The sequence below is a fragment of the Amphiura filiformis genome, chromosome 6 (genome assembly GCF_039555335.1).
Source record: "Amphiura filiformis chromosome 6, Afil_fr2py, whole genome shotgun sequence".
Classification (NCBI taxonomy): domain Eukaryota; kingdom Metazoa; phylum Echinodermata; class Ophiuroidea; order Amphilepidida; family Amphiuridae; genus Amphiura; species Amphiura filiformis.
The window spans coordinates 37,302,465-37,328,015 of NC_092633.1; the positions used below are offsets into that span (position 1 = coordinate 37,302,465).

At 36.3% G+C, this 25,551-nt stretch overlaps 2 protein-coding genes across 4 annotated transcripts in view; one reads left to right on the forward strand and one right to left on the reverse strand.

Annotated features, from left to right (window-relative positions):
- Nucleotides 1–19,863, reverse strand: part of LOC140155376 (uncharacterized) — a 105,663-nt gene extending 85,800 nt beyond the window's left edge. For all 3 annotated transcript variants that reach the window (XM_072178201.1, XM_072178200.1, XM_072178199.1), the window contains exons 1-14: nt 19,756–19,863; nt 19,385–19,452; nt 16,692–16,862; nt 14,657–14,747; nt 13,875–13,908; nt 13,560–13,689; nt 12,735–12,893; nt 7,189–7,274; nt 5,820–5,860; nt 4,833–4,951; nt 3,378–3,468; nt 2,888–2,999; nt 2,167–2,341; nt 394–445 (exon numbers count right to left, since the gene is read on the reverse strand). In XM_072178201.1, coding sequence (XP_072034302.1) covers nt 394–445; nt 2,167–2,341; nt 2,888–2,999; nt 3,378–3,468; nt 4,833–4,951; nt 5,820–5,860; nt 7,189–7,274; nt 12,735–12,893; nt 13,560–13,689; nt 13,875–13,908; nt 14,657–14,747; nt 16,692–16,862 — 1,261 coding nt within the window. In that variant the 5' untranslated portion in view covers nt 19,385–19,452; nt 19,756–19,863. The remainder of the gene's footprint in view (nt 1–393; nt 446–2,166; nt 2,342–2,887; nt 3,000–3,377; nt 3,469–4,832; nt 4,952–5,819; nt 5,861–7,188; nt 7,275–12,734; nt 12,894–13,559; nt 13,690–13,874; nt 13,909–14,656; nt 14,748–16,691; nt 16,863–19,384; nt 19,453–19,755) is intronic.
- A 1,449-nt stretch (nt 19,864–21,312) lies between these two features.
- LOC140154509 (uncharacterized) overlaps nt 21,313–25,551 on the forward strand; it is a 48,289-nt gene continuing 44,050 nt past the window's right edge. The window contains exons 1-3 of the mRNA XM_072177077.1: nt 21,313–21,578; nt 23,220–23,300; nt 24,135–24,184. Coding sequence (XP_072033178.1) covers nt 21,511–21,578; nt 23,220–23,300; nt 24,135–24,184 — 199 coding nt within the window. The 5' untranslated portion in view covers nt 21,313–21,510. The remainder of the gene's footprint in view (nt 21,579–23,219; nt 23,301–24,134; nt 24,185–25,551) is intronic.

The following is a 25,551-nucleotide window of genomic DNA, read 5'->3' on the forward strand; positions in this document are numbered from 1 at the left end:
TTTGGGCGGCGCTCAATGGACAATATTTACAACAGCTCCCCATTTCACCCCTGGGTAGAGAGTGGTAAGTAAGGTAAAGCGCCATACCCTAGAGCACAACACAATGGCACCGCCGGGGCTCGAACTCGCAAGGCAGAGCCCGTACCGCTACGCCAATGTGCCACTACAAAGTTTGTAAGGACGGTACTTACGTTGTGTAGTTTTGTGGTTTTCTGATAACTAGGGACCGCCGCGCCGGTCACACCCCATACCCACATGTACTTATTGGCCATTTGACGTTAACACGTAGAAGTGTTAATATATATATAACGTTTTGATACAATCAAATGGTCCCATTAAAATGAATGGACTCTAATGAAATGCATTTAGAACTTAGATAAGTAATTTCTTTACCTGGAAACATGCTTGGTTGGTTGACAAATTTCTGCAACGTTTTCACAAACAGCTGCAATAAAATCATGATAAATGAACAATTCAATGTTTGAATATTTAAATGGTAAGGGACAAGGGCAAAACAATTAAGGTATATTTTACCCCTATATATCCTAAAAAACACATATATGGCATAATTAGAACCATTAGAAACTTTGAGCTCGGATTTAAGTCCTCATTCGTTGAACTCGTTCAACAAATAAAGACACGATGATCCAAAACCCAAGTAAGGTGCAATATCAAAATTTGCAGTTTGCTCCATTGCATGCCCTATTGATTTGTACACAAAGCGTTGTCGAATAAGAGAACAAGTGATGTGTTTTCCATTGATTAACACATTAAAACTAGCGACGTGCTTTCCATGGATTAGAACATAAAAGTGCAACTTTTGATTTCGTTCCTTCCTTAGGTTTTAGACCGCCGTTTCTTTAATTCTCAACCAATTTCAACAAATAAGGTCTTAAATCAGAGCATGGAAGTAATACACATGGAAGCTGGTCAAATACTACATCAAAGTGAGTATCATACTTGCCGCGATACTGAACAAAAGCAGTACAGTTGAAAGTGGAACAATTGAGTCATCGCATGGTCAACGTGTACCATGTCTAAAATCAAAGTTCCCGCTTAAAAATCAATAGCAGTACGAGGTCGTGTACTAAGTCCTGACAATGGGCTGTGTTATATTACCGCAGTGCATGACTAGTTTTATGAACACAAACAGATTTTATAAAATCCCTACGTAATGGTCAGAATGCTATCAGTTTAATTTATACAATTTTATTAAAAGTATGTAATTATGTGAAAACCTACCGATTAAATGTATATATATGCTAGACTTTCAGATAGCAGTTTTAAAACAGAAAATGAAATGAAATACAATTTATTTTACGCAAAATGTAAAGATAATACCGGGGATAATACCCGACTCTGGAACATTCTGGTCAACAGCAATTTCGGGCAGCCCCGGGCACACAAATAGATGCGGGATTCATTTTATAATGTAAAGCATGTGCCAAGTGCGCATATCAATTATTACCGCTAATTAGCGGTTTAGACGTAAATGCATGATTTCCAATATTTTGAAGTTTAAGAAAATCTGTAAGTATAGGGTAGAAATCGACATTTTGAATGGATTTCTGTAATTATGGATTACAAATCTAACATCCCTGTCACTTTTTTCCGAATAAAAACAACATACTTGAAACATAATCAAGAAAAACACGTTTTTTGCTCAAAATAATAAACCTGTAAATAAACGAACTGGCAATAAAGGCGGCAAGTCTGATCCACATCAAAGACACGCTGACTACATTGTTATCACAAAAGCTTGATACGTACCCTCTATAGAATGTTACGTAAAGAATTCAATAGGTGTTGGATCGACCAGCTTCCATGTCTCTTACTTCCATGATCAGAGCTACATGGCACAGGTACTGGCTGCTATTTTTGACACATTTGTCTTTGTTTAGGATATACAGGGATAAACATAACTAGTACCTGAATTCTTTTACGTTTTAATTTTAAATTGAGCGGTAACCGTTTATGGTAAACATGGTATATATACGAGCGTACATTTCCAGGATATGTTACAACCGCATACACTCTGGCTAGGACGACTTTTCCCTTTAAATTGAATTTCCTCCTTTCAATTATTTCTTCACTAAAGGATAATAAAGGATAATAAGAAAGCACTGCTTCTTCTAGCGCTGGAATCAAATGAATCCTTAAACTTACTTTTGATATCGTTTCATTGTTCGATATTGACAGCATCAAGAATCGTTCCACTAAGTATTTGTCAGGAGCAGGTGATAGGAACACGGTGTTGGTAATGATGTCCTGAACGAACACTAATCTTGTAGCTAACAGCGCGTCCAATATTATGATTTTGTCCATACTGTGACGATATAGTCTGAAAAGGATGACAAAATGTTCCTATTATAGGTTCAATACCACTAATTATGTATTACACGGGTTTTAATGGGAAAATGACTAATTTCGGGGGGGGGGGGGATTTCTCATATTCAGAACTCTTACAGTTAAATGCCACTAATATCAGATGAAACTATATGATCTAGATGCCAAAGGATCAAAATCTCAACATAGGTTGACCTGAGACTTTCCTTGTTTCAACATACTGAACCGTAAACACCTTAAAATGGCAGTGAGCCCTCGAAGCTGAAAGTTACAATATGGTAGTGCGAATATTTACTAAAAACCAAAGCCGTGTGTATGAATTTTGGTACTATTACAACAAAATGTCATATAATGAGAGAAAATATACCATTTTGAAGCATCATACCCTAAAAAGTACTTTTTTGGCTATATTACTTGGTCAATTTCAGCGATTTTAAAGCAGTCTTTTCAGATGCCATGCAAACAAATAGTTACTCGTCGTATTTTCAAGATAATTGAGAAATGAGTACATTTGTTCACAGAAATCATACTGTTTACTTACTTTGTACCGTTTGTAGAAAGATAAATATTAATAATATTTTGAATATGACTTTCTGGTACTTCACGAAGCACTCCCACTAAATCTTGAAAGCAGTGCAAATCTGTCAATGACTCTGTAAAAACAAAAAAATATACGGTATACAGTTACTTGTTCCGTTTCATTTCCCCTTCATTCCATTTTAATCAAAATCAGAGCAGGTTTTCTGTTATGACCTTTTCCTTACAACTCGGGAAAAATATTTTGTTTCACTTGATGTAAATAATATATAATTTATATGATTATATAACATATTGACAACCTTGTTACAAGTCGTACTTGATGACTTGTAGGAAATAATTTAGCCAATTAAAATAGGTTCGAGATGTTAGCATTGGCAGACGGTTGGTGTGGAGTGAGCTGAATCACCCCAGCGGTGGTGGATACTAGTATCACGTTCACGTTCGTTCACTGTGTCCCTTAAATCTGCTACCAGAATAGAAAATATAGGTACCTTTCGCTTCTTTTTCTTTGATGCATGAAAGGTTGCCATTGATGAAGTTCCACATCATTGTTTCGTTGAAACCGTTCATGTTGGTTCCAACCTAATTAACAAATAGGATCATCATAATTACTTGATTATTATGTACAAAATCAGTTTGAAAACGATTGACATTGTCTCTTAGTGTGTGTGGTTGTTGTTTTGATGGCATCTAATCATTTGTGGAGCTCGTTTTAGACCGATATTCGTCATAATATTATGGTCAAATTAGAACTTACCCCTCGTCTACCGATGTGCGGGGGTGTAACCATATCATATTTGGCACGCTAAAACACCCAAATTTACCGCCAAAAGACTAGGGCTACTTATGGGCCATCATTTGCACTAATTTTAACAAGGAAGCACAATTGGCCTACCACCTCACCGGAGGTAAGGGCCGCCGTCGGGCCAAGAGGGTACAGGTGGGGCAAATCTGGCAAAACTAGAAGAAATTCATATACAGTAAGCCAAAGAATTAAGGTACCAGTTATGTTCACCCCCTGTATATCCTAAACAAAGACATGTCATAATTGGAACCAGCAGCCAATAGCTGCATCTTTTAGCTCGAATTTATGACCTCATTTGTTGAAATTGTTCAAGAAATAAAGACACGACAATCCAAAAACCCAACGGAGATGCCAATTCAAAAGTTGCAGTTTGCTCCATAGTTGCCCTATTGATTTGTACACAACGCGTTCTCGAACAAGAGAACTACCGCCGTGCTTCCCTTGATTAACACGTTAAAACAGGCGTCGTGCTTTCATTGATTAGAACTCAAAAGCGCAACTTTTGATTTCGTTTCTTTCTTAGGTTTCAGATTACTGTTTCTTTAATTCTCAACCAATTTTAACAAATAAGGTCTTAAATCAGAGCTAAAGAGTACAGGTATTGGCTGCTTGTTTTAATTTTGACATATTTGTCGTTATTTAGGATATACTGGTACCTTGGCTTACTGTATAGTTAGTGAAACATTAAACAGAAAGTTCATATACAGTTAAGCGCAACCTTTAATGAACAATTCAACATATTTTATGTCACTTCAAGCCCTTGAAACAAAAACACTTAGAATAATGTATACATTTCAGCTACGTGCACTGTACTGAGCAATGAAAATCCATGCCTTTCATTTCAATGTTTAACATTTTGTTACATGTTTATAATTAAAGGTTCTTACCTTACTGCCTCAAGAAAATCTTTTGGAAAATATTAAAGGCAAAAATATTATTTTTCTTACTTAATAATTTGCGAAACATTACAGGTTTTTAGTCTTTGCCATTTTCCAGCAAAAACAAGCTAAAGTGGCAAACATCTACAAACCCTGGTAAGTCTGGTGTTTTATTTGAAATGTTTCCTTGTTTGGTTAAACAGTCCTTCTAGTATAGAGTAAAAAAGCCAGACTTTGAAAGTCATATCACTATTCGTTCTTACCGATTTGATGTGCAATGTATCCGATGTTAGATTCTTCTCTCGACATTCAGGTGTGTATTTCTCTTGACTATACAGAAATATTATCTCACTTTCTGAAGCAACACTCATTTCTGGAAATACTGGGTAAATTGAAACAAATTTAATAAAGTAGGTTTCATACAAATATACAAGGTTTGCAAATTGCAATAATGTAAAATACATTGTTTTGGCTTAAAACTTGCGAGTCTATGACCTTTTTACAATTGCGAGCAAATGCAATGAAACCGTATACAGAAACAAATAAAATAATGTGTGTGACCATGAAAACATACTTTGTTCCTAATAGAATATTATACAAAAAACAGATGCAAACCATGATAACATCCAGCGAACTGAAGTTTGTATTCAGCTATTATGTCCGATTTAAGCGCTGACACATTGGAAAATGTTGCCAATCAATATTCACAAGATTGTAAAATGAACGTCCAATTTCCAAAGTTGGGTGACTTTTGTTAGGCAGGTGTAAACCTAACTGGACGTATTAATTACATAACGCATAAAGATTTTGACATCATCGAATGACTGCCTTGTGCTATAATGTGATTAGTTTATATTATTATTGTTCCGTGTTCCTTTATTTTCCTTTCTCTGTTTCCTTTCTCTGTTCTTCTCTGTCTTTCTCATTCTATCTCTCGCTGTCCTTCTCTCTGGGCGTTTTAATTACGTATAAATGTATAAAGGCTGCCTTGTGTTGTAGTGAATCATCATTACAAATTCCTTTCTTTCCTTTCTCTATTCTTTTTTCCTCTCTCTCCCTCCCCCTCACGTTCCCTCTCCTACCACTTTCTTAAGTAGGGCGCTTACACATGACTTTTTATTTATCCCTTTGTTCAAGTAATATAAGTTTTCCCTTTGTTCAAGTAATACAATAAACAGACAGCAAAAGCTATTAGCTTCACTTAGCGATATTAGTTCAGTTTAGTGTTGCTCTTGTTACACAGATCTTACCTTGTTGGTCATCGTCATCCTCTTTCATTTGGTTTTCGTCGCTATGAAAAAATAAAATAATATGAAAAAATAAATTTTAAAATGTTTTTCCCATTTACCTGGCCCATTGGTGCATTATAATATATTTCGTTATTTTAATAACAATACGTCAAGTACTTTTTTGGTGTCATCCAATTCTGAGAAATGCACAGCACAGCACTGAATGGGGATTAACAAAAGAAAACAGGCCATTATTATTGACTTAGTAATCCTAGCTGCTTCTCTTCAAAATGTATGTCCTGTGTTTTGAGAAATTAAACGGGTATTCAGAAATTGTACATTTTGTGTCTGTATCTCAAAAGATGTTCTGGGGTTTGTGTGAACGGGTCACATTTGAACTTTGAACTAATAATTAAGAAAGCATTTCTACAGGCTATGTCAAATTGATTGGTACCCATCAATTTTGATGTTTATTGAAAAGCCTGCCTCTTCCGAATGCATACTCTCAAAATGTTCAGAATGTATAGTTTATGACTTGTTATACAATTTCGGTAATCTACACATTATTAATTGGATGCTATGTTGAATTTTGAAGTGTCAGATTCATCCATTATAAATAAAAACTAATAGATGCCAATTATTTTGGTACAGCTTATAGAACTTTTAAAGGTTTACACCCCGGGGAACACTTCAATATTGGTGGTGACGCAGATGTTGGGCCTTTAAAGGTGCACTTCTAGTTCAACAGCCCCATCTCACCCACAGAGGTCTATTTTTGTCAACAGAAAAATTACAACACGTACAGTGGCCTATGGGGGGCAAGTAATACGTGCAATGATGCGTTTTAGCTTGGAGTTCAAAGTCTGAATCAACTAGCTTTTTGCGTGGATAGTAGGCCTATATATTGAACCATATAAACAGGATGCTAGAATCACGAAATACCCCTATCAGCATCGCTGTGACTCGAAGGACGTGTTTCATTTTATAAACAAATGATTATAACCCAGAGACACCTTATCTCTCATTGCTTCTGTCACCCAAAAGACCGTACTAAACCACAAAGGGTTTGAAACAATTTAGAACACGAATTAGGTCCAAAAGTCCATATCTCACCCAAGAGCCCAAACACATTTATATTTTTTATGTCAAGCATATCTAGGAGCTAAATAAGTGATATGTTGAAAGGGATCGCCGTAGATAGCTGTTCGGGTTATGTTTACAGGACAGGCAAGTGTAACCAACAATCGGGCTTATTACCCTGATCGGAACCGACTGTAACGAGGTCTTTGTGTGTCACGCTGCTCCTTTCTTTCACCAAAACGACCCTTACTTTGAAAGTCTAAGCTTTACACCTCAATTTCTTATCAAAGTTACGTCACTATGTACTTACTCCGAAGGTGCTGATGTAGGTGCTCGGAAATGCTCGTTGATGGTGATTTGAGTTGGAATTGTATGGTAGGAATTGAAGTGGATTTCCTGCAGTGTTTAAAAAAGCGAGAGAAAGATATGTGAGCATAACACATCAAAAATGAAAGTCCCACTAGAAAATCCATTTCACATGCGTCCATCTCCCAAAAGCTCACACAAAAACATATCTAATGTCCCTGAAAATCCAAGTAGTGGAACATTGTCTAATTTGCATCCGCTTAAAATCCTTAGAATTCTGGAATCATTGATGAGGGGAATATATGTACCACATTAAATCGAGGTCAACCGAAGTCATCTAGGGGCTAAATTCAAACTTCGCCCTATTGGTAGGCATGTCCACTAAGTACTTTTAAATTGATTCAGACTTTACTTGTTGGCTGGGAATTGATGAAAGAAACATTTTGGCGTTTAAATAATTTTAATCGGACGTTTCATTCCAGAGATATGGCCTTTCGAGTGTCACGCTTTTATATAGGGCTGCTAGAACATGTTAAAAAGTTTAAGTCCAAAATGGAATACTAACAGAAAGTACAATTTTAAGGTGCTTTTTCTTAATGTATTTATTAACTAGCGTTATCTGGAACATTATATTTGCTTATAACCACATGAAATAAGATCATCCTGAAAATTTAAACGATTTTGTTGACATACAAAAAAAATATAAGACCTCAAAACCCATGGTTTGTTTGGTGGAACCTCAAATATGATCACAGATGGCTGCCATGGAAAATATCTCCATAGAGGAGCTGAACAATATAGTGCCCTTTTTCAAATGAATAGCGGCAGTCTTAAACATTGTTCAATCTTTTAATGTCAGCACATTTTATCTTCAAAAATGATTATATTTCATCATGATATAAGTTTGGTAACATTAATCACTACCAATTTTGAGAAATTTGCTCCAACTCAAAGGTTATCTCTACTACATTGAGCAATATAGGCCTACTGTGTGTGCAAGGACGCCATGATGTAGCATATCTAAAATGGACATGGTGGTCAGGACTGCATAATTTGAGATGGGTTTCGGCAGGCTTAAACATTCTTTAATTTCTTAACATCCTGTACATTTTGTCTTCAAAAATAGTTACATTTTATGACTATGTAAGTTTGCTTGTCTGAATCACTCCAAATTCGGAGATAATTGCGTTTGAACACCTGATGCACGGAATGGTGTCACTTCAACCTGTTGTAGTTCTCACCTCATTAAATTTTTCTTTAAAAAAAGTTGATCTCTTCATGAAGGAAGGGCCTCTCTATTTACTGACCAATCAGGAAAAAGTTTGGTTAATGTTTTCTGGTGGAATCAGGAATTTCTTGAAACACCCTGATATAGGCCTCCATTTGGATCAAAACAAGTATGTACGCCATTTAACAGGCCTGGGATTTCTTGTATCGATCAGTTTCTCCATAGACAATACGTGTGTGAGTGCACGCACACAGTAAATGAAAAATCGTTCTAGTGGCAACTGTATTGACAGTGGGCATCCCTACTATTGGGCTTAAACATCTATTGGGTGGATGTAATCCTTCGTATGAGGGGAAGATGAAAAAAATTTAATCTAGGTCATCTGAGGTCAGAGGTCATCCGGGGGCTAGATTTTGAAATTGGGTTTAAACTTGGTAAAGTAATTCTCACTATCACGTGAGCATGAGCAAAATCAAACTGAGGTCATTCGAGGTAAAAGGTCATATTAGGTCAAACATTTAAGTCTTCCCAATTGGGCTTATACAAAAATGGTAAATGGTAAAAAATCATCGATATGACGGGAACATGTCAAAAGGTTTACCAAGGGTCAAACAGTATCGCGGTGCTCCCCATCTACAGGGTCCTCACAGCTACAGGTTCATTTACATTAATGTCAAACAAGCAAAATATCTATGCCTCGTAACACGGAAATATTAATGTTGTCAGTTATTTCGCAATTTCGAATACGGATATGATGTTAATCACCTTTATTTGAAACCCATGCATAGTTTTTATGATATTTCCTGATCTTTGTTATGCTCTGTACTTCATTCATTGTGTGGGATGTGTAAGCTTTTTTGATTCCAGCCATTTCAGGTTCATACAAATTTACACAAACAGATGGGATCATGGGATAGTAGCGCAGTTAGGGCTACTATTTCAAAACTATGAAAATTATTAGACAGTTAGCTCCTATATCTCAACCATACTTTTAACATCTTTCACTCACTAGGACGATCATGTACCAGAATTTCACCAACATAATCAGGAGAGTCAGAGTTCATAAGAGCAATGTCGGGACCCCAGGTCACGCCACTGTTCGACCTAGGATACACACACCCGCCATCTTGTAATTATTATTGCATGGTCCTTGTTTGTTTCCATGTGGATGGTCCAGCTAGAGCACATGTGAATTTAGTGAGCGTACCTGTGTGACCTTATCTACTAAACCTTTAACGTTTCCCTTTTGAACTATAACCCTCCTGTAATATCATGATATGGCGCCTATTGTCTAGACATAGGATACACACACTTGAATCGTCACGTGATTTCAGTAGCCCATCCCATTATTCAAAATCCCTGACATAATTAATGATCACCAAACCAGATGTATTTTTTTCGTTGCTCCTGCACCAATGGAACAAGAATTCTATATTAAACATCTCATGATTTGGTACCAATGGTTGCAATACCTATAGGTCTCCTAGTGATAAGTTTCAAGTCAATATATCTTTGCAAATGCGCCGTGTATCATACAGTGGAATATATCACCCTAGGCGGGCGGGTGTACATGTCCACCCCAACCCGATTTTTGTTTGGGAACGTTCCACTTAAAAATCATAATAGAAGAAATATCAAGCAATAATTGACTAAGTGCACACTCACTGGCCCATCAAATGCCAAAACACACCTTCATTTGGGGCTAAAATTTTCACATTAAAACCGAAACAAATTATACTCGTCCCCAGACCCCCCTATATTTTAATGCTTCCGTCCCGCAACTTTATGTCAGAGAAATATTCAATTCAGTGTCAAACTAACCCTAAATTCCTAAAGCAAATCGTGTGCATCAATGCATCTATTGACCTGTTACATATTAATGCACAATGATACGATGAAAACAGATAAATAGTCCTAAATGTGCATAGTTTTAGTATCTGTTTTTAAACTGGTGAACTGGGCCCATTTTGCCCGTAAGCTGTACATTCATATATATTCTTTTTATTGTTTTTGAATCTATAGAAATGAGTCCGGTGGAAAAAAGGGGAATTACCTAAGAACCCCGAATTGTTAATGTACATGCTACGAATAAAACAAGTTTAATAGATAGGCGTATAGAAACTCAAACTAAAGTTAATTATGTGTTTTGAACTGGTGAACAGTGCACCGGAACATTAGTCCCTGGAAATTACCCATTCTATGTCTATGTTAATAAACACATAGTGTAAAAAGGAAATTTACCCAACAACCCTGAATTATTAAAGGTGCACCCATAAACCCAGTCAATAAAGCACATACTTGCAGACTCTATATTTTGGAAAAATATCAAACAGAAAATATTCTGTTAATTGGTTATCGGATTTGTCTTATTGTTAACATAGTTGAGGTAAATAAATAAGTAATACATTAATTAATAAATTAATGAATAAATAAATAAATAAATAAATAAATAAATGAATAAATAAATAAATAAATAAATAAATAAATAAATAAATAAATAAATAAATAAATAAATAAATAAATAAATAAATAAATAAATAAATAAATAACTCAATGAATAAATTAATTAATATTAGTCCATTCTGCTTCCACTATCTCCTGGGATCGCATTTGTGAGATTCAAGTCGAGCTATTAAGCAGGTAAACTTGATTTGCATAGGTAGGTGGTATCCTTTTCTATCAGTTTCTATACCTCTTGAAATACAATAATAACAATAATACTACTATAATAAATTATTATTATAAATAATATAATATAATACTACTACTTATACGAATACTAAAACTAATGCATATACCAAAAAGTAATTACCCCCCTTAATGATGGTTTATCTAATGCCAAATTTGGGATATGCACAATATGACACCTCATTTGTTGCAATGGCCCCAATATTGATGTCGCAGCGTACATTTTAAACGAAAGCAACCCAAGATTTGAAAGTTACAACTAAATCATATTGTCTTGTATTCAGTATCCATTGAAATAAATTTGCTCGGCTCTCATTCAATTATTCATTTTGATTCATAAATTTGAAGGGGATCAAAACATGTGATAATCAATAAAAGTTGTCATATTTCACATTGGTGGTCATTATCCATTTCACGTTAAATTGAAACATGAGGATTTCAATATTTTTTCTGATCAACAAGGTCCTAAATGCCTAACAATAATTGCAAGTTGTTCTTTCAGTGGTAAAGTTTACTGATTGGCGGGTTTACCAACAGGTGTAACCCTTGGTCTTCCACATCTTGTGACCTTGTTGGTCACAGAAAATATTATGTTGCAATTCTCGCGTTTCACAATACGATGCGCCTCTAGCGGTCGCTGGGTCGAGGCCAAAATACGCAGTGCATCATGGGAAAATGAGTCGACATCTAAAGCCCGCGTAATACGAATACAATACAGGAACATGCATCATTGTGGGTTTAAATGTCATTATAATGATGTTACATACGAATGCACACTAAAACACCAATTTACACCTATAGCAGATCTATTTTCTATCTATTGATCACAGGGAACCCATCGCTGTTTTCAACATATTCATTATCACACTTGCCAAAAGCAACCGCTGGCGGCGCATCGTATTGTGAAACGGGAGAATTTGTGATTAAATAAAAAATGACCAGCGGTGTGTCCATTTTAATTGATTATCACATGTTTTGACCTTCTTCAAAATTATGAAACAAAAGGAATAATCCAAGGAGAGCCGAAAACGTTTCCTTCCATGGACACTGGCCAATAGGATTTTGCTCCAACTTCCAAATCTTTGATTGCTGTCATGTACGCTGTGACATCAATATCGGGGCCGTTGAAGCAAGTGAGGTGTCATAATGCGCAGTAATAATTCTGCTTCAAATCTATATCCCAAATTTAGCATAAAACAAACTGTTTTGGACTAATGGTCTTTCATTAAGGGGTTATTTCCAAACCGTGTTAAGTCCACTACCCCATGTTTCTGATTTCCCTGTACGATATTGCAATGTGTTGTGATGCTAGGTATTCATGGTATTATAATTTCAGTTGGATGCACCATTACAAAGCAAACAGTGGATGGACGCACAGTAACAATACTGTATGAGGCTTTGTTTCCCAAATGAGAACAATAGTCTGCATATTGTTATGCAGCATTATTATGATAAATAATATATAGCTTGTTGATGGTACAACTAATTGTTGCTAATGTCAAACTTATTGTGATTGTATCTCACAAGTAAATGAGACACATGGGGTTGTGGACTTACACAGTTTGGAAATAAGCTCTTCATAATTATGTTTATGTTAAAGTTCGTCATGTTTTACTTGCGCATAGCCTACATACCTTTTCATGTACAGCATGGCCACTCGAGACATGGTGCGTAAGCCTGACTTTTTTGAAGATGACACCTTCCTTAGATTTCGAAGCGGTATATGATGAATGATGAAGACCTTCAGTTCCGGTTTCTTCTGAATAGTACTGCCATGTTTTATCAGCCATAGGCTGTAACGCATCATACAACAAGACAAAGTACGCGTTACATTATTGTCACTTCAGACATTTATACCAGATTTACAGATCTGTAACTATATACTTCGACTGCTCAGTGCCAGAAGTGGGTAAGTGCAATAGCTGCCCTGTAAACAGTTGGTATTGTACTCATTTACATATGGCAGCTATACACATGGCAGCTATTGCACTTACCCATTTCTGGCACTGAGCAGTCGACTTATCCACTAATCTAGAAGTATAAATGTATTCCTGATATGTGCTTCCTTAATATTTTTATAGTTTTTTACCAGATTTATATCGACGAGGTATATCTGGCCTAGTATATAATATGATTGCATTTTGGTTTAATTTTGAATACCCCAAAGCAAGGGAGTGTATAGCCGAGAATCGGAAAACGAGGATCGGAAAACCAGCCGAGGATCCAAGTAAAAAAAATATAGATGGAATAGGTTCAATGACCTTTAACTTAGGTCAAAATCATTGTTATTTAGGAATCTGTAAAAATGCAGTTTTTAACCATTTTAGGTTCTACTTAGAACCGTTTTTTCTAAGAGTGTGTGTGTAAAAATGCAGTTTTGAACTGAAATTGCCATTATCTTACTTTATCTTACTCAAATTCACCATTGAATCATGCGATTTTAATCCAAAAAAACCTACCCTTGTAACATTCAGGTGTCCTGAAAACATCGCTGTGATACTTTTCTTCAATGTAATCACATCTTGATCTTCATTTACTGGATAAACCACTTCAAACACTCTTCCATTTGGTCGAATTTTAAAGGAGAACCTTACAAATGATATTTTATACAAAGAAAATATTCATATTACAAAGCAATATAATATTGGTTAGAATCTATTTCGAAATGTGTGTGCTTTACAAAATACAAATATTGTTTTTATAAACATGATAAATGCTATGGAGTCTTTTAATGAAATCAAATATTGGTCCTTAAACACTGCATATGTACCTACCATCTTGCGATGTTGTTTTCTTCATGTATCATTACTAAAAAACAGAAAGCAAGAAATAAATAAAAAAAGATTTTATCCACAATACTTGTAAATTTAGTACATAACATGGTGATGTGTTATCATTTTTCAATAAGCAATTTATCTTCCTACATTAGTAGAACCAATGTTTTATGGGTGAGTGGGTCCTAAAGTCTAAAATTACAAGCACTATAGTATTTATTTCATGATTGGGCCATTGAGGATAACTACTCAATGGGTTGTAAAGTTATATCAGGTGAAACTAAATGATTTAGATGCCAAATGAAAAATGAAGAAAACTCAATATAGGTTGACTGTTCTTGTTTCAACTCACTGAACTGTAAACACCTTAAAATTTATGGCACTATGCCCTTGAAGCTGACTTTTACAATTAGGTAAGGCGAATATTTACTAAAAATCGATGCCGTGCGGTTAAAAAATGACATATAATGAGAGAAAATATACCATTTCAAAGCATCAAAACCCAAAATGTACTTTTTTGGCTATATAACTTGGTAAACTTCAATGATTTTACATGTAAAGCAGTCTTTTCATCAGATGCCATACAAACAAATAGTTCCCCGTCGTATTCCCATGCATCACCCAGGCATATTAGTGGTATAACCATTGAGTCCTTTGACCTCTGGTATGATCATAATGACCATTGACACAAATCACAACAACCCTATGATTTCAATTTGAGGTATGAGGATACAAAAACAGAACAGCAAGTAATATGTATTATTTCGAGAGTTTAAGATTACCTTTACGTCCAGCACTTGTTGTATCCAAATGATGAATATCAAGATAAATCTCTTGGCCGTTTGCCAGGTCACGAACTAAAATCAGTCCGATCTATAAAAAAAAAAATGCGTTCTTATTTTTTTTTATAATATATACTCCAGCTTAACCGTGAATGACCCGATTGACAGCCTCACTCTTACCCCCAACATAACCATCATATTATTCTCATAACACCAGTAAAAATGTCCCGGGGGTCACTCCCATCACCATCCGCGATAATGAAAACGCGTAAAAAGGGTATTTTTTCGTGGGTAAGCACGATACGCGCGTGACGCGTTTAGGGTGTCAAAAACATGAAATATTGGAAAAAAGGGTAGCAAAATTGCAATTGCTAATACTCAGAAATGAAATTTAGGGTATGAAATTTGATGCAAGGAATAAAATCCCTGTTTAGGGTGTGAAAACACCTGTTTAGGGTATTGTTTTAGCCAAGGGTTAAATCCTTGTTTAGTTGGAATGCCGACCATTAATAAAGACTTTTGCTATGTTTCATCTTGATATCTGGTCATTTTGAGCGTTATTGTGCGGGTCAAAATCGGAATTACCCCTAGACAGAGAATCACCAAACTTGGACTAGAATGTGCAATGTTTGTCTGCCCTCAGCAACGATCATTTATTCAACACATACCAATAATAATTCAACATAAATGCAATAATTGAAGTACTGATCGATCATATACATCATATAACTTGATACATATATTAGGACATAGCCACAAAACACACAAAATATATATTGGGACCTGAGTAACCGTACCCATACACACAACCTGGTAAAAAGGCCAATTACCAATGGAGGCTAATAACACAATATATATATATATATATATATATATTGGGACCTGAGTAACCGTACCCATAGACACAGTCTTCCGGTAAAGAGGCCAACCTACCGACGAAGGCTAATATTAGGACCAGAATAAACGTACCCTTAGACACTTCTTCCTTGTAAGCATACCTCAGAAAGCTAATTACTGTATTATTAAGTCCTGGGTAAAATCGGAGAGCAAACCATGCCCACGATCACCACTTCCGGTAAAACTACCGCTGAAAGCTAATTGAACATAACATAACATTTATCAAGTTAACCTAACAAAAATATGTGGTCATATGATCAGAATTGATATAATTAACATGATTAAGAAAAAGTATAAAGAAAATAAACCGCCCTTAAAGGAAGAAATTTTCAGGCTATGGGCTGGGTTGGTGGGGAAATTCATCTCGATCCGCTCTGCGCAATTGCAGACAAAAAATGACGATTCAAATGAACCAAGCAACACCACAGTGCACCAACAAAAGGGAGAACGCCCATTGGATGAACGAAGAGGCCGATTGGCAATACAATCAATACAATAACAATGGGCTCAACCATTCTCTGCTGAGGTATTTTTTTTAATTGGTTATATTTAGACAAGCTAAATAAAACCGTATTTGGATTTCAGTACACCCAAAACTCAACATGTACTCAAATAGATCAAAGAAATAATAATCTTGTCAACCACAATCTTAGAAATAATTGTTCGAACATTTTAAAGGCCTTATTGGAAATGGTCCCCTTCTACCCCAGTACAATGTTGGCATGTCCAGTATGCTCATCTTCACCGAATATGTTTCCAACATTGTTTGGTGGGGAAAGGGGAGGGGATACGCGTAAGATGAACATTGCGACAACACTATGACTTATATAGCGTGTGCACTATAGTAAAAAGAACATGGAAATTTGAGTAGGTGTTCGAATAGAGTTTATCCTCAATTTGCAGATATATATACAATACAATACAATACAATACAATACAATACAATACAATACAATGCAAAGAGCATTTGCGCCATTTCCAAAAGGCTCAGAGCGCTTACAATATAAAACCTTAATATGACCACAACCTTTTGTCTCCAATCAGCAGTGTTGTGATGCTGCGTGCGGGGGTTGTATGGGTGTAGGGGTGTTTATGGGTGTGTAAATGTGGGTGGGGAATTGATAATCTATATGCTAACCTTAGCGCTACTATCAATCCGAGTGGACTTCATGTCAGCATCTGTCGTCAGCTGGAAGACATATTCAGTCATTGGCTCGAAGTAAACCAGCTGGTCTAACTTGGAGTCTTTACAATGACAAAACTCAGAGCCCAACAGCAAACTACAAACTAGTATAATGTACAGCCTCATCTATATAGGAACAACATACAAAGATATTTATAAATATGATCAGTTTAAAGTCAGATTAACATGTAAAAAAGAGACACAACTCATTTATAGCTTCAATGTACGATTTCCTTCCAATTTTCAATTTGTTCTTCTCAAAATAATATCAATAACCTCAAAATGCTGAAATAATACTGGTAATAATTATCTGAAATGCACTTCTATGGGAGGACATAAAGTCATAATTGTGAATTATGACTTTATGCCGAACTCTTACTCTGTTGACCTACAAACACAACAAATTTGGCATGATTACATGTAGGTGCTAGTTGGGATATGTGTAAACATTACAAATATGCCAAAAAATCAGGTTTGAAAAAATTAAACAATTTCATATGATAAGATCGTATATTATGGCTTTACAGATGGCTGGCCAGATCGACATCCTCATCCTCCTTACCTTTTCAGAAGCTCATATTTTTCTCATAATCCCAGTGAAATTTTAGGTCTAAATTATATTCCGTTAGATGTTATGAATGAAAAAGTGATAGCCTCATCCAAATTGTAATATACCACACATACCGTTCTATGGGCCATTTAGAGAATAAACGATAGGAATTTTTATTTTGCCTATCCTCTACCGTGTGATAGACGACAGGCAGGTCCAATATTTTGAGTAGTGGATGCCGGCGCAGCCGGTATCCACTACGATAAAAATATTGGACCTGCCTGTCGTCTATCATAGGTAGAGGATAGGCAAAATAAAAATTCCTATCGTTTATTCTCATTCTTAGTCAGTTAAATATTATTTTAATAACTGTAAACAATTTTTTAAAGCAAAAACTAAGTTACCGTCATAAAAACTTCCCTCATTATAAAATGAACGAAACTTGTTTACAACTTCACGTATTCTGTTGCGCGTACTGCTAGCGCGTCGCGTATTCCGCACTAGTCTACGCATTACAGCGCAATACATACGCGCACCTCTACAAGCGTGTAAGGCATTATCAAGACGCATGATGACGTGGGGTCGTCTACGGCCTGATAAACGGCACCCGAAATCTTGCGATTGTCCAATCAAAAATGTGTCTACGAACTAGACCACTCCCACTGACTAAGAATGTGCAACACATTTTGACCGTTAAAACGGCTTGTGCAATTTACCTGAACATTTGGGAATTGGATTATTCTGGTACAGGCCTCAATGTGAGGTATAAAACACAATTCGAAAAAATCTGACCACCTACCTTTAATTGACGAAACATGCAAACATATGTGAGTGGACACTACGAATGAGCCGTAAACTCAGCAAATTGTATTCTGAGATACAGTGCAAAATGTGCGTGCAGGTCGTATTCATAGGTGTCTCAATTAGGCGCGACATATTTCTCATTTGATAGCGTTTAAACCAATCAATAATCCTATTGCTGAAGAGGATAATAATCTAATCATTAAATAGCTCTAGTCTTTGTTTGCTTTGGCTAAATCCTGTTTAAGTGGTGGGTTACAATTGCAATGTATTTTGTCTAGGTATGTATAACCAACAATAACAATGAGAGGACATTCCTGAACCTCGTTGACTTGGGGATGATTTGAAATGACCGCCAATTATGACTTTATTACCAGCAATGTGGAAAAGGAGACACACGTAGAACCGAAAAAAATTACCATTTTGTTGAAGGAGCAGAGTTCAACAAACCATAAATTCTAGATATCGTTTGAAGTCAAATGATATATTATTTTAAAGCTTATGATATACCCAGCAAACACAAAAACGTTTTAAAAACGTTTTAAATTAGTTATATTTTGGCTTTTGGTTTAGGTAAAAACGTTTTAATAACATTAAAATGTCGGGTTATATAAAGGTCATGATAACGTTTTAAAACGTTTTGTATGAAAAACACACTACAACAATATTTTTAAATAAAAAAAAAAAATGTTATAGTAAACTATTTTTGCAAACATTTTTGCCAAATATTGTGTCAATACTTAAATAACATTATGTTAAAATGTTTGAACCCAGCAAACACAGAAATGTTCTTAAAATGTTTTTTCCAAAACGTTTTTAAAACTATTTTGTGCAAACATTTTTCGCAAAATATTTTTTCAACCCCAAAATAACATTCTGTTTAGAATGTTTTGTATCAAGTTTTCAAGAATCTTTTTGGAATGTTATTAAAACGTTTTTATACCCTTTATATAACCCGACATTTAAACGTTTTCTGTAAAACATTTATGTTTGCTGAGCACTAGATTATCAAAAAATGTTTTTTAAGGTTATGAAAACGTTTTATACTCTTAATATACCTTTTATATAACCCGACATTTAAACGTTTTCTGACAACCTTTTATAACCTTTTGCGAATGATGTCGAAAACGTTTTGTGTTTGCCGGGTATACTTTCTAAACACGAAATAAAACAAAATTAACCGGGGCCGACTTTACGGCTGATTCGTAGTGTCCAGTCACATATTATACCTGTGCCTTGTATCACATACCATATTAAAAAATTATGTTCTATTTCAAAACAATAATACACAACATACCTTAACTCTATTTGATGTGGAAGTTACACATTATCACAATGAATAAAATCGCAAGTCCGACGGTCAACCTATCCAAAGAGCAGATAAAATGAATAAAGAACATAATATGAAACAATATAATAAGAAGATATCAAGCAAATTGAGTACATATAAAGTTACAAATATGACCACGATATTATTAAATTCGCTTTGAAATTCTAGGACTGGAACTTGGTCGAGATTGTGAATTTGCACACAAGCGTCAAACTATTTAGGATGTCAATACATGTGCGTCCCGCCTCTACTGACGACTAATCTTTCACATATCTGACTTTTTTGTCTGAACATGAAAAACGTATTCTTTAGAAATAAATCTGAGTTCGAACACTTACAATTTAGATTCTATTCTGCACAATTGCTTTCAAAAAGAAGTCTCCTATAGGTGTGCACAAGTTCGTCTAAGTCAACACCATTCGCTCAATCATTGCATGATATGTGTCTATGCGACCCTCACGTGATATGTATCAAAGTTCCGGGTCGGTAGTTTATTCTTCTAAGCGGAAACATATGGGCCTATAATTATATGGAGCCAAATGGGGAAATAAATATGTTTCTCATCCAAACAAGAAAGGAAAGCAGTGCCAACAGGAGGGGTTTACTAGCAATGCCAACCAATTGGGTCAAACAAAATGACACCCAACCAAATACGACAATCAGACAATCGACTTTGGAAGTGACGGGGATGTGCGGACAGCAATTCGAAACAAGGGGTCTTTCGGTGAGAGCCTAGACACCAAAAAAAGGGGGACCTTTCAGTGAGAAGGCCCCCAAAAGGGGGTCTTTCAGTGAAACTGGGGAAAATATAACCAAAAAGGGGGACATTCGGTGAGAATTGATACAAATTTTTACAAATTCATCAAAACATTTTTTTAAATGACGAAATTGAAAAACTAACGGGGTCATTCAGTCAGAAATTTTGGGAAAAGTGAGTCTTTTGGTGACAGGAAAACAAAAAAGGAGGTCATTGCGTGAGAGGGAGTTAAAAAATGGAGTCAATATGGTCGGATATCTCCGTCACCAATATTTTTAGTGAGTGCCCCACCCCAGGCAATCAGCATGATCAGTAGTAAAACAAAGCCAATGTTCTAAGCTAATACAAAAAGAGGTGTGTGGTGATAGGAAACATAACATTATTTTACGTGGCTTAAATAACTGTAAGATTGGTAAGACCACCTAAATCATTGAATGTTTAACCTTTAAAGGCACATTCCCAAATTACTAGCAATAGCGTTAGTTTATGACTAATATCGCAAAAAAACAGTCCAACAAGTATTCCTACGTCCTCCTTTTTAAAGCATTTGACTCAGTTTTATATTGAACTTGAATATTGAAACGTTTCATTTGTAAGTTTAGTGTCCACATTTGGAGAAACGCTTATCGGAGATCAATGTAGCTCAATCAATAAGGTAAGAAAGGGTCGACCAGTCGAGTTTGAGCCCCTGAACTGCAGTGTCGTAAAAGAATTGACTCGAAATTCTCCTGGACAATGAACATTACTACTCTGCAGCTCATCACCCTAGCTGCGAAGGTTTATAGTATACGTGATTCGCATTCAAATCTCTGCGTTGTTGTGAAATAGTTGCGACAATCTGCGAAGTAAAGTGTGCAGATGTCTTGTAGGTTTGGCTAGCGCGTTATCCCGGGCGCATTTAAAATCACTAAGGCTTTTTTTGTTGTTGTATTTATTTCATTCAGTGCGCCGCTCCACACCTTTAATGTTCAATGTATTGCAACAATGTTTGTGTTGACTTTTGCACTCTCTTCAATGTTGATATTTGCGCAATCGCGTGACTACACGACATAGATGAAATCTCATTGACAAAACCATCGAAACCATTTTGTGCATTGTGAATAGCTCGATGCTTCCAGGGTTTTCCCCGTTTTCGCTATATGCGAAGACAAAGTTATTTGCGTGAGTGAGCAGTGTTGTGATCCATCGTGGCCTTGCGGTGCAATGAGATAGCATCATGTACTTGCTCACTTTTTGACTAATACAAAGACTAATTATAATATTGTATTTCATCCCATCAATGATTACAACCATCGATTTCGGGACACGATAGGAAAGACGGAGGTGGCATATCAAGATGAATATTCGCACACTTACTACTCTAGTGGCATTTGTTGTCTGCATTCGTATGACAACAGCATCAACGTGAGTTATAATTTTGTCAGATTTTAAAACAAGATTTTGTCAGTTTTATTTCAATAGGTTCATAAAACCAAGTATTTAAATCAAATTAACTGCATTGGCTTCCTAAGCAAGGGTATCAGCGTTGAGTGTATCACATATTGACGTAAAGTAATAAGAGTTGAGATTCAAATGGACTTACATCCATTAGCTGCCTTTAGCTGAATTTATTAGCTACAATCTGCTGCCTAGAGTTGACATTTGCTATAAAGCATCCTATTTGTATGCTTTATAGTCAACTTCAACTCAAGGCAGCTATTAGATGTAAGCCCATTTGCATCTTTTGCATCTTTTACTTCGAGAACTGTTAAATAGGCCCTATTAAAAAATCAATTTGTAGTCATTTGCCATAAAATGTGTATTATATCGCAAATTTTAAAAAAAATCAAAATTATATCAGATAGACATTCTTCGTATTCAGAATGAATGTAATTTGATATGTCTGATGTGCTCTCATGTCCCACAAAAACACTGTCCATGTTGCTACCAGAGCCCTTAATGTCGCTTACAAGTGTAAATCGTGATATCATGTTTATTTATTTTGCAAAATCAGTGTTCCTAAAAAGTCACAACATAATTTTATTGTATGATTCTATGTTCGTTTCCTTTTTTATTTATTATTGTAAGGCACATTTTCCAGGGAGGTAAATAACATGGAGGCAAATGCCCACCAAGCTTCCTGTTGTTAATATGCGGTTGCCCAACTATTTACTCAGGATCAATATTTTGATCCTATTTGAGCTCCCTGGCATGCCTTTGGATTTCAAAACCCAGGCATTGATGAACTAGGTAATCTGATCAAATAATGAATTTGAAATCTTGTCAATTTGAATAGGTACTTGTTAAAATAAAAACGGAAATTATAAAACTATGTCGGTTCAAAGTGATAACATACCTAATATCAGTATATCTCATCTGAACGAAAAGTTACGGAATCCAAAATAAATGCGTAGAGATTCTATTCAAAAATTAATAGTACGAAATTAGAGTGTATCCCCACGAATTTCACGAGAGCAAAACGATGGTTGTCTGGGGGGTTCAAATAGGTCTTAAAAACAACACAAACTATAAAACTATGTCGGTTCAAATTGATAATATACCTAATATCAGTATATCTCGTATGAATGAATAGTTACGGGATCCAAAATATATGAGTAGGGATCCTATTCAAAATATTGAATAGTACAAAATTATAGTGTATCCCGACGAATTTCAAAAGAGCAAAATGGTAGTTGGTCCTACCGCGGGAAAAGTTGGTGGTTCAAATGTTATCTTTTAAATGAGCGCATAGGATGTATCTACAATTACCTAAAGTCATTCGCGTGTAATACCGGATGAGAGGAAGTAAGTAAGTAACTTAAACATTAATTTTGATATTATTATAACCTTTAACCTCAGCTGATGAACATACAACGACATGAGATCTGGACACATGTGTTTCTGTACGGCTGGTAAATGTATTTCAAATGGCACGACTCATCAAACATTGGTCGAAGTGTTCTAATTTTTCCAATGATTATCAAACAATATCTTATAATTTTAAAGTAAAGTCATTTTGACTTTTTCGAAACATTTGTGCTAATTATATTTTAATGTCATCTACAGATGCAGCTACACTTACAGTCAAAGGTATACCGTAAGTTGTAATTTTTGGAACTGGGGTAGATGTACACGTCATCGAGATGCGTAAGTATAAAAGGGCATTGGACCAGATGTTACCATAAGCATGATAAGGGTACTTTAATGTTAAAGACATTATCTATGCATATACCATCATAATAATCAGTGGTGTTGCCAGGTTTCCGGAACCGGAGGGGCACAAACTTGCGAAAGTACCGACAAAAACATATGATAACACCGCTCAGGACCGTACCATCAAATAATTTAAAATTACTTAACTCAGATAAGTAGGCTACGCGAGAAGCTTGTAAAAATATGAAATATTAATGCTCAATCTGCCAAAAGGAAAGACGCACATCGCAGATTTGGGCCAATTTTGTTACTATGTGGTATGGTTATTCCCCTGGACTTCGTAGACTTCCATTTTGTCTATTCAATGATCTGATATGGAAAACTCGATATTTTCATACTGATAGACGACGAAAATTACGTTTCTTATTATGAGAATGAACCATGGTATTGTGGCCGTAGAGTAGAGTATTGTATTTGTATTTACTGGGTTTTTTACTATCCTCTATCGTGTGAAAGAGGTTAGGCAGGTCTAATATCGCCGGCATCCACTGCTTTTAATTTAAAAAATATAGATTCTGCCGTATGGTCTTTCACACTCGCACACGATAGATGATAGTAAAAACAAACATTCTTATCATTTATTTTTTAATTTTAAGTACAGTAGTGCCAGAATGTAAAAGATCCGAATATTCTCAAAACTATATGCAGAAACGTATGAATGTGCGCAATGCAAAATGTTGCATAATTCTTTGGCGGATATTCGCAACGCATTGCGAATTTTACTCAACTTAAAAATAACACCTAATTAAATTAATCATAATTCAACAGGACGGGTTATCGATGTTGCACAGGATGGGAAGGAAGCTCGTGTACATCACGTATGTATAAAATAAGACATTTTAGCAATATTCTTTGACAGGCGATTTGTGCTCCTTCTTCATTAAATAAACAGTCTGGCGACAACCTCATAGTACGTCTTTTCTGATTGGCTGAACATCAACTCCCTAAATACTGGCGTTAAATTTTGCTGTCAATCAACGCTGGGCATCAACGCATGCAGCGATGGACAGATATGCGGTTACATAAATTCACACAGTGTACGTGAGTGCGCGCTGCAAGTAGCGTACATGAACAGTGTACAGTCGATCGGGGCCTCAGTGGCTGCTAAAGCTGTAGTCTCGGTCCCAGCCGATTTGTGCTCCTTCGTCACTAAACAAACCGTCTGGCGATAACCTCATAGTACGTCTTTTCTGATTGGCCGTCATAAGAAACTGTTCTGATTGAGAATTGGCTGTCAATCAGTGATGGGCTTCAACGCATGCAGCGGTTGAGTGACAGCTATGCGGTTACATAAATCCACACAACGTACGTGAGTACGCGCTGCAAGTCGCTGACATGAAAGGCGATATCAGACGATTGTCGCCTCAGTGGCTGCTAAGCTAGCGTATATTTTGCGTTTGCGGTATCTACAAACAGTGAGGGGCCTACGATTTTTAGTGTCACTTACACACGTCCTATAGCCAATTGAAAACAGTTTTATTTAGAAATTCATTAATCAATCAGCGATCGTCATTTCGGGGTTGTCGCCAGACGGTTTGTTTAGTGATGGGGGAACACAAACCGGCTGGGACCTAGACAACTAAAGCTATCATGTTTAGTGTCACTAACACAAGTCTCGTCCTATAGGCAATTCTTCTTCTTAACGTGTCCAAGCGCAGGGTCAAATGCGCCCGAGCCAATAGCTGACGCAGTGACGAGCAGAATCGTTGAATGTGTGCAGTGTTGCCCCATCTGTGAACAGACCAGCAGGTGATCCATAGTCTGTGGAACAGTTCCACACTCACATGTTAGTGTTTTGTCCTTCTGGTAGGTAGCCCCATTTCTGCAAAGCGACCTTGCACCATCTGACCCCTGATCTTAGTCTGTTGAGTCACCGCCACTCAGGCCACGTGGAATCAGCTCCAGGTGGTAGCTGCTCACTGGGTTGCACTAGCTCTCTTTCCACAGGGTGAGTCTTTCCGCTTCCTTGGAGACTGTCCCAAGAGGATGTCCCAAGACTTTGCTTAGGAATCTTCCTCTGGATCTAAGGCGTTTGGGTGCAGCAGTCTGGCTGAACATGGGGTGCTTCATATCAGTGGTCTGACGCTCACGCTCTTGTATGCTGGTCACTTGTCGACGTACATCTGGGGCTATAGCAGCTAAGGTGTAGAGACTCTCCGTTGGTGTTGATCGGAAGCATCCAGTG